This window comes from Glarea lozoyensis (genome assembly GCF_000409485.1).
Source record: "Glarea lozoyensis ATCC 20868 chromosome Unknown GLAREA9, whole genome shotgun sequence".
Classification (NCBI taxonomy): domain Eukaryota; kingdom Fungi; phylum Ascomycota; class Leotiomycetes; order Helotiales; family Helotiaceae; genus Glarea; species Glarea lozoyensis.
This window is the reverse complement of record NW_007361004.1, coordinates 81,806-97,539: the sequence shown is the minus strand read 5'-3', so window position 1 is coordinate 97,539 and position 15,734 is coordinate 81,806. Positions and strand designations below refer to the sequence as shown.

The 15,734-nt window shown below is 47.0% G+C and overlaps 9 protein-coding genes across 9 annotated transcripts; 5 read left to right on the top strand and 4 right to left on the bottom strand.

Moving 5' to 3' along the window:
- Window positions 1-97: 97 nt before the first annotated feature.
- GLAREA_07982 (Carbohydrate phosphatase) lies at window positions 98-1,041 on the bottom strand (the record flags this gene model as incomplete). The annotated part of the gene is made up of 2 exons (XM_008090029.1): window positions 98-867; window positions 924-1,041. The coding sequence occupies 2 exons, from the start codon at window positions 1,039-1,041 to the stop codon at window positions 98-100; spliced, it is 888 nt and encodes a 295-aa protein (XP_008088220.1).
- A 541-nt stretch (window positions 1,042-1,582) lies between these two features.
- On the bottom strand, window positions 1,583-2,566 carry GLAREA_07981 (uncharacterized protein; the record flags this gene model as incomplete). Its single annotated transcript, XM_008090028.1, has 1 exon — window positions 1,583-2,566. One exon carries the CDS (start codon window positions 2,564-2,566, stop codon window positions 1,583-1,585), a length of 984 nt encoding a protein of 327 aa, XP_008088219.1.
- Window positions 2,567-2,961: 395 nt separating this feature from the next.
- GLAREA_07980 (uncharacterized protein) lies at window positions 2,962-4,089 on the bottom strand (the record flags this gene model as incomplete). Its single annotated transcript, XM_008090027.1, has 2 exons — window positions 2,962-3,581; window positions 3,630-4,089. 2 exons carry the CDS (start codon window positions 4,087-4,089, stop codon window positions 2,962-2,964), a joined length of 1,080 nt encoding a protein of 359 aa, XP_008088218.1.
- A 2,298-nt stretch (window positions 4,090-6,387) lies between these two features.
- GLAREA_07979 (uncharacterized protein) lies at window positions 6,388-7,509 on the bottom strand (the record flags this gene model as incomplete). Its single annotated transcript, XM_008090026.1, has 1 exon — window positions 6,388-7,509. The coding sequence occupies one exon, from the start codon at window positions 7,507-7,509 to the stop codon at window positions 6,388-6,390; it is 1,122 nt and encodes a 373-aa protein (XP_008088217.1).
- Window positions 7,510-7,814: 305 nt separating this feature from the next.
- Window positions 7,815-9,248, top strand: GLAREA_07978 (uncharacterized protein; the record flags this gene model as incomplete). Its single annotated transcript, XM_008090025.1, has 1 exon — window positions 7,815-9,248. One exon carries the CDS (start codon window positions 7,815-7,817, stop codon window positions 9,246-9,248), a length of 1,434 nt encoding a protein of 477 aa, XP_008088216.1.
- Window positions 9,249-9,579: 331 nt separating this feature from the next.
- On the top strand, window positions 9,580-10,242 carry GLAREA_07977 (uncharacterized protein; the record flags this gene model as incomplete). Its single annotated transcript, XM_008090024.1, has 1 exon — window positions 9,580-10,242. One exon carries the CDS (start codon window positions 9,580-9,582, stop codon window positions 10,240-10,242), a length of 663 nt encoding a protein of 220 aa, XP_008088215.1.
- A 1,799-nt stretch (window positions 10,243-12,041) lies between these two features.
- GLAREA_07976 (alpha/beta-Hydrolase) lies at window positions 12,042-13,009 on the top strand (the record flags this gene model as incomplete). The annotated part of the gene is made up of 2 exons (XM_008090023.1): window positions 12,042-12,115; window positions 12,160-13,009. The coding sequence occupies 2 exons, from the start codon at window positions 12,042-12,044 to the stop codon at window positions 13,007-13,009; spliced, it is 924 nt and encodes a 307-aa protein (XP_008088214.1).
- An 851-nt stretch (window positions 13,010-13,860) lies between these two features.
- GLAREA_07975 (uncharacterized protein) lies at window positions 13,861-14,421 on the top strand (the record flags this gene model as incomplete). Its single annotated transcript, XM_008090022.1, has 1 exon — window positions 13,861-14,421. The coding sequence occupies one exon, from the start codon at window positions 13,861-13,863 to the stop codon at window positions 14,419-14,421; it is 561 nt and encodes a 186-aa protein (XP_008088213.1).
- A 273-nt stretch (window positions 14,422-14,694) lies between these two features.
- On the top strand, window positions 14,695-15,646 carry GLAREA_07974 (uncharacterized protein; the record flags this gene model as incomplete). The annotated part of the gene is made up of 2 exons (XM_008090021.1): window positions 14,695-15,014; window positions 15,232-15,646. The coding sequence occupies 2 exons, from the start codon at window positions 14,695-14,697 to the stop codon at window positions 15,644-15,646; spliced, it is 735 nt and encodes a 244-aa protein (XP_008088212.1).
- Between the last annotated feature and the right edge of the window lie 88 nt (window positions 15,647-15,734).

Below are 15,734 nucleotides of genomic sequence, written 5' to 3'. Positions count from 1 at the left end.
ATAACATCATACTTTCATCCCGACTCAATCCCTCCTCATCTCACCCCAACCCATTTCGAATCCGACCGACTCTTCCCACCCGTCTGCCCATTTACCTCTAATAACTCAACCTCCTCTCCCCAACAACCCCCCAAAACTCCTCCACCACCCCCTTCTGCCCACTCGGCGCCCCCCTAACAGCCAAATAAACCCTCCCATCAACCCTGGGTTCCCAATCCCCCGGGTTCGCACTAACCATGATCCCCCCGGCCTCGACCAGAATACACCAACCCGCCGCCACATCCCAGGCCCAACATCCTCCCTCCCAGAAAACATCCTGTTGGCCGGCAGCCACATACGCGAGATTCAGCGCCGCGCTGCCGACACAGCGGATAGAATGTACCATCGCGCCACCATTTTCTTTCGCCGCGCAGAGCTTCACGAAGACCTGATGGCGGACGTCGAAATTGTTGCCTGTGCGATCGGAACCCCATTCAGCGCCTACCAGACACGTCGAGAGCTCCCCTAGCGGCTCTGGTTCTTTCTTCAACGGCAAACGCAATTTCTCTCCTCCATGTCGCGTAACGAATGAGCCGTGGCCTTTGATACCCGTGTATAGTTCATCGAGGAAGGGATTGTATATCACGCCCACGCTTGGGATTTTATTGACTGTGAAACCGAGGGAGATGCAGAATGCGGGGAAGGCGTGGACGAAATTCGTGGTTCCGTCGACGGGGTCGCAGATGAATGTTGGGGCGTCGGTGAGGACGGTTTCGCCGGAGATGAATGTTTCTTCGCCGATGAAGGAGTAGGTTGGGTAGGATGACTGGAGGCGCGTGGAGACCATTGTTTCGATTGCTTTGTCGGTTTCGGTTACGAGGTCGGCGGCTGGGAAGCTGTTAGTTTCATTATCGACTGAAGATGAGGAGATGGGGAAGCTTTACAGTTCTTCTTGGTGCCCGAGTCGAGGTAGGAGGGTGTTGCTGTGAGCATCATTTTTCCTGCTTCGTGGGCGATGGAGATGAGGAGATCGTGAATCTCTTGGAGATTGATGTCGGCCATGATGATGAGGGTATTGTTGTTGTGGAATGATTAAACAACAACAACAACAATGATGGTAGGAAGGGAGGTTGAATAGCTATATGGTGGGGTTGAGTTGAAGATGAGAGCTGGAGCTTGGTGGGGTGAAAAGCTCCTGCCATGCATGTGTCCGCCCTGTGTGCCCAGGTGCCCAAATACCAAATGCCCGGAGCGCCCAGGATGCCCTGCCTTTTGGCTTAGAATCGAATGTTATATTTGCCCGACTTCCATCTAATAATGAAATTTCGAAGAAATAGAACCAAGAAGGATTTCTAATATGGGCGCGGGTGCAAAAAGCTGGTCTATAAACGTCGTCATGTTCAGCCCTAAAATGTCTCAAAATAGTACCACTGAATACCTCATGCAGCCAGCCTTGAATAGCACACGAGCCAGACGAGGAAACCACCACGAGCGTCGAAGAAGAATCAACGCTTTTCCAATTTTGATATACATTTCCTAACAGACCCTAATCACGCCATGCGCCAATCCCATATATCGAATCATGAACCACCCAATCAACCCTTTACATATTCTCCCTAAACATACTCCTCCTCTCCGTCGGACTATTCTCCTCCAAACTCCCCTTCCCCTTTGCATTCCCACCCGTCGCATCCATCTCAATCGGTCTGGGACTCACCCCCCTCAACCCACCCCCAACCGCCGCCGAATCATCAAAGGGATTAACCGCAGGTTTCCTCCCCATCTCCTCATCATACCTCCTATCCAGCCCGCCCTGACTGCCTCCAATATACGGTTCCGGCTCTCGACTCAAACTCCTCCCCCGCGCATTATACCCCGACGCACCCAACCCACCACGCTGCTCCCCATGCAACCCCAACTCCTGCTCCTCATAATACCCCCCAGGTCCATACGCATCCGCCTCAGTCCCAACCCTCGCATCCCACGCATCATCCGGATCCAACGGTCCAAACCCGCGATTACTCGCGCGGCCTCTCACATTACTACTGAGCGGCTCCTCGTACGCGCCGCCGGCCGAGCGATTATTCCTATTCTTAAGCCCGCCGATTTTGTCTTTCACCCAGCCGACCACACCTCCGCCGCCGCTGCTTCGGCCAGATGAGACGAACGGGTTGTATGATGCGAGAGTGGGTGTAGGTAGACCGAGTCGTCGAGCGCGCAGATGCGTGTAGATGATCCAGGCGGCGGTGCCGAGGAGGACGACGAAGAGGACGATGATGAAGAAGGCGCCGATGCCTGAGATTTTGGCCATTGTGGTGGTGGCAGCGGGGAGAGTCGCATCAATGGAGATAGAGGAAAGGAGGTTGGCGATGCGAGGAAGAGAGGTCTTCGCTGGCAATAAGAGGGTTTGTTGGTGAGACGTCGAGCTTATGTTTGCTCCCAGATATCCGGTCCTGTGAGAGACAAACGGGAAGTTGCGCTGTTGTCTTGGCGGATGTAATTGGTAGGAGCTTGGGTCTGTTTGTCTGATTGGTGAATGCGTAGGCTCATCCGTCACGTGAGGCAAGCTTACTCCCGGTACCATCATGATGGAACTTACCACCACCTACGGGTAGTTACATTGTAAAACGACTTAGGAGAATACGAGATTCGTAGAAGCTTTTGGAAAATAGGTAGTGGTATCCCGAAGCTGTATTGTATTCCATTTTCCGTCAATATCTATGGTCCCTCTCAATTCATTAACAACGTGAGTGTAGTTTCAATTGGGAAGAAAATCTCAAGGACATGTATCATAATTTTAGCTTTAATAAAGTCTACCTGTAATTGCATACACGAATTTTAACCCCCCAGTGAAAGATATACAAAGCGAAATTGAAATACAGACAATAGACTCTTCAAAACAGAAGATCGTGAGCTGACAAGTAAAAGGGGTATCATTAAACCACCCATCCCAACCAGGTATATATGCAATTAAGAAAACCATCAAAACGCCTGTCCAACACGCTCAACCGGTTCTAACGGCGTAAAAATGGGCGACAACGGCAACGGTGAAACTATCGGCGGAAGAAACATCGGTTCGATCGGACTATTAAGCGACTCGAGATGCGAACGACTGACTGAGCGACCGCGCGGTAGACTGTGAATCTGATATAGATCTGTGGACGAGTCGTTGTGGTATAAAACCGAGTTTACTGGTGGCCAAGGACCTTGGTAGACTTCGATGAGATCCTTGGATTTCTGACGGTGTCGGTGGATCAGGAAGAATGCGAGGATTCCGAGGGCGACTGCACCGATGGAGGCGCCGACTCCTACGCCGATTGCAACGGCGTTTCTGCTAGCGTATGAGGAGCTCGCGGTGATTGGGGCTACGCTCGTTGGGCTGGTAGTACTTGATGTGGCTGTGTTTCCAAGTGATGGCGTTGGCAGGACCGTCGAGGTGGTCATGGTCCAGATCGTTGGTGCTGGTAACAGCGTTGTGACAAGAGTTGTGAGAATCGTCGAGTCGTCGGTATCAGTAGGAACTGCCGAAGTGGATGTCGTCAATGTTGTCGTCGACGGCGTCGGCACAACTAGTGATAAGGTAGTTACTGCAATATCTTCTCCTGGATGATAGTTAGATTTGACGTGCTGGAGACATGATGTTAACATACCTTTAATCTGGAACACTTTGCTACTATCACTACAATCAAAATCAACCCCCGCAGTCTTGCAATAGTAAGTGTCTTCCACGCCTGGGCATTTCCCTAACTGCTGTCCACTTGAAGTGTTGCCTCCTTCTGATTCCACCGAACCTGCGCAGTATTTTGGACACTCTGGAGAATTCCATGTTTGATCCGTACATGACCCCCTCCATATCGTTCCAGCAAATCGTGCATTCGGTCCTGTGATCTTTGGATCGATTTGACAGACACCATTTCCTAGACAAACATATCCTTTCCCACAACAAACAGATGTTTCCGCGCCAGCACTACACTCGCTGTCGCTTGGTGCCAACGTGTTATTTGGGTAATAACATTTTCTCTCTCCTCGGACTCCTGGCAAACAGAAACATAACAGAACTGTAAGAAGAAACTTATGTATGAAGGCGTCGTGCGAACGAATACATTTCATTTCGACATTTGGGCAGCATGTAAAGAAAACGCAAAACCAGGGCAGAAGGAACATATGAATAAGAAATCTCCCCCAAAAAAGGCAGCCACTAGGCTGGTAACCTAAAGAAAGCAGGCTTGATTACCATAGCTGCGTCAGACACGGTCCATGACATGGAGGGATGAAGTGCAGCTGGGGCGTAAATGGCCTCCTGTTGGACGACCGCTTCCACAATGCCGCACGTAGACGGCCATTAGACGAGCAGACACTGTAATCTTGGGGTGATTGCTGCTGCAATAGACGCATATCGCTTGCGGCGAAGAAACAAATCTGCCAAAACACTTCGCCCGTCACACGTCGCACACAACAAAGTTGACTCCGTTGCCAACAGCTGCACCCACACAAGCTGTTTAATTGGGAATCTTGACATGAGGTAGGATGCTCGCTTGTCGTTAACGCCACCCAACAGGACTCGAGTGCCGCAGTTCTTCAGCTCTCTCAACCAATAGCGCTCACATTTTGACAACGTCAATCATCCCGACTTATGGAAACTCGGAAGCAGGGAGCGGGATGCGGGGTGATGTGCAGCGGGAGTGATCGAGGCCTCTGCTAACCCTCGCTTCATCAACGAGTCCCGGGACCAGGTAATAGCCAGACACTTGTCAAACGGGATACACGGCGTGGAAAAGGCAAGATGTTTCTTCACGGTTTTCATGCCAGGCACATCCGTCTCATCGCTCCTAAAGCGGTGGTTGAAATAGCAGAAAAAGAACGCATCGGCGGATCATACGAAAACGGTACAACCAACTTGCGAGCAGATATCGGCCTTTCAGGTCGCTGCTGTGTCGTGGAAGAGGATATTTTTGGAGGAGAAGGATGTACGGAGTACTTTTTTGGAATGAAAAGCCTGATTGTGAGGCGCAGCGGGGGGTCGTTGGAGGCCAAATGGGGGTAAGCAAGGTGTTCAATTATCATCGCTTGTGACGGCTGGTGGCTGAGAAGGCTTTCCTCACCGAACCTCCTCTTCATAAAATTGGCCTCCTTCTGGAGTATGATGGCGAGGCGAGATGTATGAAAAGAACACAAATATGCAACTCTATACCGCGTATATAACCCTTCGGAATGGTTAAATAGATATTTCCCTATTTCGTTCAGCTGTTTCGATCGCAATTTCGTTCCGGCGCTTCGTTGTCCAGTATCGCGCTTGTATTGGCTGTTGGGGGCGCCTCGCACAGTGAGCAATGGCGGCAATAGGACGCGGTGCACGATCTGACATGCAGGAGATGTTTGTATTTCCCATCAGCCGCGATCGTGTCTTCTCCTGAGTCCTGATGGATGCATTATGAGTTGGTTATCGTGGTGTGGTGCTTGGAGTTGTAGAGTGGCTAGGCAACTTGGTGTTGGTCCTGGTCCTCTGAGTTTCGTACCCTTAATAGCTTGATGCCTCGTTTGTGGCCTTGACTGCAAGGCATAAATATCCATATCAGGCGAGTTTCGAAGCTTGGAAACACATCTTCACGCAACCTTTTTCTTCCACCGAACTTTTTTCAATGTTGGCATCAAAACCACTTTCTGATGGTGTGATGGAAGCTTGAGATAATGCTCCGGTCTCTGTACTCTTACGTATGCTCCGCGCAATGGGTGGTGAGACCGTGAGACCAGAATGCCGAGCCGGCGAGTAGGATAATTTCCACTGAGCCAATTCTTACGACTTCAATGGTGGCTTCAGTGCTTTCTGCTGATCACTGGCGAATATTCCGAAATCGGTTTTGTTTCCGAGGTAATACGTTCTGCACTGATCAGGCTTCTAGCAATCGAGTCTCCTACTACCAACATCAAAGGTTCATGAAGCACAACTACAAAACTAATGCCAAATGATAGACTTCGCTAATATGAACTCTAGGTACAAAACATTTGCATTGACGTACTCAATATGTTTCCATACGCGGGTGCCTTGCATCTGTCTCACCAGGTCGCCTCCGTGCCAAACACATGGCTGAGACGGGACGGGAACTAGGATTCCATAAACCACATGCAGTATCTCTCGTACTACCCCAGATATCGAGGATACGGAGAGTCGATCTCCAGTGGATTCGTGGTCCTACTGTAGCTGCGGAGAATGCTACTTGATTGTCGAATCGCACCTGGGCTTGATAAGTACGGAGTCCTTTATCAGTGCATGCATGGGACGTATATGCACGATTCTCCAACGGCAAAGCATCATGCTTTAAGTCTTTGCCATCCAAATTTCTGAGTCCGATCGTTCATGTAGCAGTAACATAAAACTGCTAGACGACATCACCTCGCAGGACATATCTGCTAGATGGCAGTATCCTGATTGCACGCCTGCAATATAGAAAGTCTGTATGTGAGGTTTGCTAATCCGAGCGACTTAGGTGCCATATACGCGGAGATGACACCAAAAACTACCGTGATAATGACGATCAGTCCCGCAAGCCAGAACGTCCACCACTGCATTGGATTTCGTCTATCTTTCCATATCTGATGCATTCTTGATGGAGGTGCATGAAAAACGTCGTACAATATAATTATCCTTCGTCGCCAGAAATTGAAGTCGCTAAGATCCATAGTACGAGGGAACGTGGGTGTTTCAGCGAGAAAAAACGGGTGTCGTTCCTTGATGAGATGCCCCCGGGTACGGCTATCACCAAAAGGAAACAGCAGGTCGAGAGATTTCATAGTCTCCTCCAAAAGCTCCTTTCCGAGAATATCAGTCGACGCGTGATGGCTCGCTAAGCATATCTTGTGTGGATATATATATACGATGCCACCAGATCCTTGATATTTCCAAAATTCCCACCATCTTCTTGGCACTGGGGTGGAGTCGTAGTAAAGGTGGTCGATTAAGTTGTCGGTCCAGGTAATTCTGATACCGCAAACTTCCATCAAATTTATTGCGATGAAACCAGCGTCCAGTTGAGCTTCCCCTGTGGCGGGGTTGAATTTGAAGGTTTGAAACCGCTGCTTGACAACATCCACGAGAGTATCTAAAGGTCCCCATGAGGCGGCCTCCGATGCGCCCGACGCAGGTCCATAGAGCTGATCAGACATTCTGATTTCCATAGTGAGCCACACGCATCCAGCGAGAGCCATTGAGTTCAATATCTGCAAGTCGGTCGCCTGCTTCCTTTGGAACTGAGGTAATTGTCTGATAGACCTCGATACTTCCTCGCGCGTACGTTGGTTCTTAATCCTCATCACCTCCACTACAGCAATCAAGTCATCGAAAGTTTGCGCGGCAAACTGATTATGATCAATACAGTAAGACCATTTAAGGAGCAAGATGCGCTCATTGAAGTATCTAAAGAATGCCGAGAAATCTTCCGATCGCCACGAAGTGCCCGGCCAAAACAAAGAAACCAGTTTTGCCTGCGTTTGTGTATCAGGAGCGTCATTAAAGAGCTCAGGCGCGAAACTCATGATGACGGGTGATCATATAAAAATACAGCGTTCGATTGCAAATTGTTGCAGACCATTATTGACGTGGGCTCCTCCAAGAAGGAAGCTCACGAAAGGAAAAGTTTAAAGCACATGCCCGCAGCTCTAAACCCCAAGCCGCAAGACAACACTTTGTGTCATCTCGTACCGAATGCAGCCAATATTAATCAGTCCATTAGATTGCGGCCAGGCTTTACCGTCCGATCATGTCAAGTCTTTATTGGCCAATAATGAACAGTTCACAGACACAACGCCCGAGAGATGTTATGATATTGTTACACAAGAACATGTCCTCCAGTCTCAGCTTCGAGGGCGGGCTAAGGCTCACCTCTACAATAATATCCGACTTCTTTCGTCTAGGGACTGGTAATTACTACAAACAAACACCCAATAGAGCAAAATACTCGTCTCCCGCTCATCGACGGGCTCATCATCGTTCATCCCGAAATATGAGATTAGCTCCTCAACCTCCGAGTCTGGATAGCCAAACGTCGCAACAGGTTGGCCACGAGACGTTGGGACCTGATGCAACAGGCAGAGTGGAGCACCTTATGGCATTTAAATCTTATTCGCCTTGGCCTGGTACAAACCCCGATACAAAACGCAAATTTGCCGTTGATCATACCAGTCCAGACAAAGATCTGGAGCAGACTGTTGAAGCTGTCCCATCGATCTTGTCAGTCACCCGACAAAACGTTCACTCGAATGCAATTTGTTCAACTTTTGAAAATGTCGAGGACAATGAGGAGCAATCGGTTTCCAGTACATTATCTTCGAGCAGACAGCGGCAACCAAGTCGCACGACAACATCTGAAATGGACCAAAGTCCTCTACCAGATGTAATGTCGCCTCTGCATTCATCCATCCCAGAAAATCCAACCCCACCTGCTAAGACAGTTTTACCGCGAAGAACTTTACAGGCGACAGCTCTAGGAATATTTTCAAACGGAAACTCGTTTTTCCAGCGACTCATGAAAGGCTTTGGCAACATTGTGCCAAATTCGACCACAAATCGAAATTCCGCCATCCTGGTACCATTTCAAGCTGAAAATGTCAAGATGATAAAGAAGAACCTATATGACGCTTATAAAGTACCGGTACCTGCCGCGCTGAAAGATCAATGGCATCATGTCATCCATAAGAAGTTACAAAACAATATTGAGGCAGTTATCCAAAAGATCGGACTCCAGCCTAACGAAATGGCAGTCTATGTAGGTCTATCAATGGTTGGCCCCAAAGTTGAAAATATGCTGCGCTTATTGCCGACTATCGTCATATTGTGTGCTCACAAAGAGGCTAAAGTAAAATTCAAGCAACTCATCGAGTCTAAAAAACTCGATTATCTCCACAAACTTGCATGTCCTTATCTTGTTTGTGTTTGGAGACGCGAGTGTACAAACGTAGATCGCTTTTTTGCCGACATACACTCGCCTAGCATGGCAGACCTCGATGTAACATCTACCCAACACGCCTTCGCTTTTCCAAAACAAGAAAATCTCATGGTTAAGTTCGAACTCGCGCAATATAGGGACCGTCACTGTGGGCTGAAGATCGAATTCACCAATTCTAGCCAGCAATCACAACCGACGGATAATTTACCGGACCATAGTCTTGACTGTGAGCAACACATGACGGCCAGGGTTGGTGGTCTCGTGGTTGCTGGGGGGCAAAACCTTTGCCATGACTACTGCGCATACTTTTCCTTTCGACCAAGTTCGTGAGAGGAATAATATTGACAGCGGCAGTGATTCATCATCAGACAGCGACTCGGATGTGGGAATTTCCGGACCGGGAGAACTTCAAGCAGGTGATAACCACAATTCGTACACGAAAGAAACGCAGGAAATGACTACATGGTCGGACAGTAGACCACCCACTGGCTCGTTTGTATTCGGCAATCGGGGACAAAAGTTTGGCTATGCAATGTCCCTCCCGCTGAAATCTCCCAATTCTGACTGGTGTTTTGTGGCCTGCAATTCGGGCCATTGGCTGTCAAATTTGTATGGAAGTATTGACGAGAAGGGAAATGTTGTTTCAAATTTCGTCACTTAGATGTGTCCAGAAAAGTTTGTCGATTCTGGCAACGTACAAATCGTCGACCATGCTGAGAAATCCACGAGGGCCTACATGACGGGCAGCGCAGCCTCCATTTACTTTGGTAATGGATCCTTTGTTGTCCGTCGGTTGATTGCAACAGATCCTCTATCTCCCGGGACTTCTGGTTGCTGGGTAGTCCGCGGTGAACAGCTTCTGGGACATGTAGTTGGTGGAAATGAGTTCGAGAAGACGTTATATATGGCGGATATTCACGACACTCGGCGCTCGGTTAAAGAGCTGCCAAATCTCGAAATGTCCGTATTTTCAGACGATATTCATGGCTGGGCTAGTTCAAATTTTGCATCAGAATCTCCATTCTTGTCTGGGCATTCTGGTTTGAAGAAATCTAGTAGCTCATACTCTACAGCAGAAGACGAATATAGAGCCTCAGCCATTAGCCAAAGAGGAGTTAGCTCCCGACATAAAGTACCGGAAGTTGTCAAAAGTGCTCGGATGTCAGAACTTGGTCAGAGAGGCGCTGCTCGTCATATACGAGAGAATGACGTTGCTTGGTACAAACGACAAGAAGAACTTGCATCTCGGTCTGTCCGGAAAGAAAATCAGAAACGCGCACAACATACGAGTTCACAACCATCTGAAGATAATGCGCCCCCGTAGGTACTTACAAACTGGACTTTTGAAATGTTTTGTTTGATTGCTCCCTTTTATATAATACATCCTTAACATCACCATGGATTTAATAGTAAGAGGCTAAACTGCCACAATTTGTCAGATCCTCAAAGCTTTACAGGGAATAATGCAAGATTCATCTCCCTAAGATTTTCTGCAATTTGAATTGACATATATAGCGCTTTGGGCAAAAGCTCTGCTGCAGTAAACTCGTTTCGCTGTTTAAAGAAGTAAACATATGAACTATCTCAGGTGCGACGGAAAATGTACAACGAGGGAGCGAATTAGATTCGATGACCATCGCTGTCTTTTTATTCGGGATTATTCGGGCATCTTGAACTCTATCTTTTATCACTATTAGTTAAAAGTTTATAACTCCAACTAAAAGATAGAGATTGGAAGTCAAGAATCAATGGAAGAAATAAAGTGTCCGTCACCAAGGAGCAATCAAGATGGTCCAAAACCAAACGCCTCCATCCTGTTAGAAATGGGGCAGCAGATTACAGAAGCTCATGCGCTCATGAGATTATTCATCTGGCCACACCAACAGGCAGGCCCAAATGACTCACAAATCAATTCTATCAAGCCGCTTCGTCATTGTTACTCGAGCTTGCAAACAAATCCCTATTCTCACGAACAGCATTAAAATTTCAGGTTTAAGCAAGTTAGGTGTTGAGCTTTACGCAACTCATGCTTCTTATCATGCGTGGGAGTGAACATCGTCCTCGAAAGTCTCTCTTTCATACGTCTCGAGCGCTCTAGAAATTCATCTCGATTTTTATATCGGGTGGACATTACCCGCTTGAATTATGCGAAAGCGATTCGCGACCCTTCCTTGAGAATACGTACAACCATATGGTTGACTTATGAGATGGGGATCATTCAGTATTTGCGTGCTGAGATATTTGCTTACCCGTGGTGTCATCTTTAGACACATCATCCATGTTAAGTTTGGAGTCATTTCGGAATATTTCGACTCCACAGATTTCCATACTTAGTTTCGGCGGAGCCTTCTGTCGGAGATATTTCAGATCGAGACTTTGCTGCATTTAGACACTTTATTAGTTGTTTACCCGCTTTAAACGTCATGCTATCTCTGCCGTTCGAGGATCGCCTGCGGGATGCGTTTTAGCTACGGGTAGCGGCGATTAGGTTGTGCATTAGCCCATCAATGGAGACTGATTCGAGTCAAGGCATCTCACGAATGTGGGTATGATAGATTGGGGTAGACATATAATAAGGGTTTGGGGGTTGTTATAATCATAAAGCTCTATGATATTACTTTATTTTGTCCTTCTTTGTCGATCCAATTCTCTGCATTTTGCAATATTTATTCTCAATCACTTACTGGATTATGACAATGACAATTGATTACTCAAGCTATCCTTTCCATATCCGCGAGCACATCATATCAGCAAACCACATTCGCGAATATCCGCAGTCTGTGCTTGAAGATGGATGCGATTTGAAGCTTTGCATTCAACAGTACACTCCCAAGGACAACCTCAAACCTTCTCCTGGGGATGTTACTTTCATACTGTCACCCGGGGTCGGTTTTATCAAGGTAGTTGAATCGTGTTCATAATTCCAGAGAACAACATTGAGACTTTTCAGGAATTGTACGAACCGCTCTTTGAAGATATTCTCAAGCAGTCTGCACGAGATGGATTCCGGATTAGGAATATATGGACAGCAGACCCGGTACACACGGGTCAAAGTGCCGTCTTGAATGCGACAAAACTCGGCAACGAGTCTTTTGGTTTGACCATTCCAGGGATTTACTGAAAATGGTAAACCATTTCCAAAGCGAAATGGTACAACCAATAATGGGAATCGGCCATTCAGCAGGCGGAGCCGCAATGTAATCTACTCGCTCATGATGTCGAACCTTCTGACATAAGATAGTGCTTATCTTTCAACTCTCCATCCCCGACTATTCACATCCTTGATCTTGGTCGAAGCAATGATATCAGAAGGCATGCCACCGCAAATCATCCTACCACAACTTCGAACCATCGTTCGCCGGAAAGAGACGTTCCCCTCCCACTCAGCAGCCACTCAAAACATCGCTAAACTACCATTCTATGCAACATGGGATCCTCGAGCCGTCGAACGTTTGAAGCAGCATGGCTTCACACCCAACTCCTCGTCAACTGAAGAAGTCAGAACAACAACACCGAAAGCTATCGAAGCAGCTTCTTTCTTCCGTAGCAACGCAAAGGGAATTGGGAAAGACGGTTTGGAAAATCTCACGGCCGAGGAACGATTGGAGATGCCTGATGTTGATCCAGATGCAAAATACTTGGCACCCGTTTACAAAGCGGAGACGAGAATCATGTGGGATTTACTACCCAGCGTCCGACCTCGCGTACTATATGTTGTCGGTGATAAAACCGCTTACGCTGTTGATAGACTGCACAAGCGAAGAATCCAACGCACTGGATCTGGCGTTGGGGGAAATGGTGGTGTTAAAGCCGGTGGTGTGGTTTCTAAGACTGTCGAAGGAGGTGGACATTGTATCCCAATGGATGAACATGTGGGTACTGTGGCGAAATATATATCGACATGGGTCAGTGACGAGAAAGCGAGGTGGGAAGATGGTGTGAAGAAACGGAAAAGAGAGTTGGATGAGAAAAGTGTGGAGTTTAGACAGGGTGTCGATCCAGGGTTGCAAAAGGTTGCGGATTCGTGGCCGGAGATGAAGGAGAAGGGGAGGGTTATGATTAATCCTAGGAGGGCGTTGGAAAAGTTGTGAGTTTGTTTGGATGTAGCGTTTCGAGTAGCATAAAAGGTAAACAATACACTTGAAATACGAAAAAATGCAGCTCAGTGGTGAACTGCCGGGGTCCTGACATCGCTTTTCATGAAAGGCAAACACATTCCCTGCTAGAATTCCGGAGGACGTCAAAAGAGCAAACTCACCCTTACTTATCTTCACCTGACCCAAAAAGTCGGTTGTTCATCGACGAAAAATTCATGGACGTCTACATAACTTTCTTAAATCAATCCGATATCTTGTCGATTATAGCTAGAACCTAAATACTCATAGGAGAGAGACTAGCTATCTTGGTTAATTTTCTTATATCGAAGCCTGAATGGGATAAGTTCATCTTATATAAGTAGCATGTCCCAATCATTCGTCCAATGTGATTACACAGCCAGATAATGTTAGTTAATCCTTGTCTAAATCGAAATGTTCTCGGCTATCTCGTCGGAACCGAACTATCAGAGTCGTGTGTCCTGTTTCCTGCTAGAATCTTTTCAGCTTATTTAACTTACATTAGTCTATTTACACTTTCGTGAATTTGCAACCGCTATCTCAATGCTCGCTTATGGGACTTTTTGATATCCTTCCAAGTCGATTATTATTCTTTTCGGCTATTTTTGTGCTTACTGAGCGATTGAAATCAGATGTTTTTAGCACTCTCGATATGTCCCAAAGCGGATGCTAATTACTATTTAGTGTTCTTTAATAGAGCTACATTCTATTACTTAACCGTTCCATTCCTCCTCATATCGCATTGTCGTACCTGATAATTTGTCCGGAAGAACAACCTGCAATAACCATCATCGACTATCAAGCCACTATACTCACTACTCGACGATATGTATATTAGAGCTCTATTAGTGTTATGTGTATACCTCGATTTTGGCGTCACACATCCTTCCTGGCACACGCCCACGATTGAACAGCGACAAGTTCCCAGCGCTGAGCCATCGCCAGCGGACTACCCTGACATTCTTGACGGGAAATACCAGGATCCAAATGGGGGTCCGTCGTTCCCTCCGTTGGAAGGTGTGTTCCCAAACACATACATAGACCCCAAATGTACAAATCCAGAGATTAAGATCCTCAAAGACGCATGGGAAGGTGCAAAGCTAGTAGCAATGGCACAGAATGATTCTATTAGCGGTTACGACTATAACTTTGCGCATTCTACATGGATCGGCGATAACTGGAACGAAAGGAGTAATCATAAAACCGAGTCCCGATCATCGAGCATTACCGCCAACATAAAACAATTGGCCAGATTATTCGGAGGCAAGATAGAGCCTGATGAGCTTATCGTTTGGCGTTGCTCAGAATCTTCGAAACCTAATATACCCTGTGATTTGGATCATCACCATCACTTCCCGGCGATCACTAAACATCATCGTGGACGTTGAGGCGAACATATGGTGCAAACGACAGTATTTTGTCCACCCTTTTGGCCACTCAAGACATTAGAAAAGCAAATCGAGGAGAAGAAAGATGATAAGGCGGGTCAGTTAAGAATGAGCAACTTCATGTATAGCACTACTTGGGCTATGCTACACGAGACTTGGCACTACTATGTAGTTAGTAAGCCGCGTATAGTGGACTATGCTTATGATGCAGAGCCGTGCTACAAGCTGGCTAGAACAGTAGGAGCGCAGGTGACATACGTAAATGCAGATTCGATGACTTTCGATGGGCTGGCTATCTATCTCCACCAAACTTTCAAATCTAAATACCCGCCAACCACCGAGGAGCATTTGGAATTTCTTAAAAAAGAGGAAGAGGCTGAACATGATAAGCAAATGATGGATGCTGCGGAGCCATTACTTCAGATGTTCCCCCAGTTTCTGGCACTGGAAGGAGATGGTGATCGGATAGTCGATCCAATGGGTGGTGAGCTACCATTGCGCCCGGTGGTAGGCGTGTACCCGGCAACATACATCGAAGCGGCGTGCACTAAATCAGAAGAAGCAACTCTCACATACGCTTGGGAGGATGCAAAGTTAATTATAAAAGCACAATCAACTTCTTTTCAAAGCGACTATGACTATACAGAAATCCACAAACATTGATTAGGGGATAAGTGGAACTCAGTGGCCGACTCCGATCCCGATATCCGGTTCCATGCAGAAACTATTAAACAGAAATTCGATAAGATGGGAAACCTTTTCCGAGGAGCAATACCAAATACTAATTGGTTTATTTGGCGGTGGGTGCAGAGGTCATAAGATACCGGGCTTCGATTGCGATAATGATGCTAAAGCCGGTAGCTATTCCCGTCGGGTCAGCACAGGAATTACTATACAGCAAACTGCATTCTGTCTCGGCTTCTTCTTAGAAGAGAGGATAGGTCAAAAGTTTGCTTTCTTAAGGGATTCAGAGGGTCGATTAAATATGGACAACTACCAAGATAATACGGCAAGAACTATAATACACGAGGCTTACAAATACGACTTTATAGGCTTACCACAGGCAATAGACGGTGCATACGGCGCTGAGGATGTTTACAAATTGGCTAGAGTTGCCGGAACCGAGCTAGAATTCGTCAACTCAGATTCGTATACTATCGACGCGTTATCTATCTATCTTCACCAGATTCTTCAATCAGATCGTCCGCCTTACCGGCTTACTTAAGACGTTGTCCAATGGATCCAATCTGGAACCGATACTCGGAGCATTAAACAAAAGCATCAAGCTTCTGGCACAGCTATGGTCCGATTTG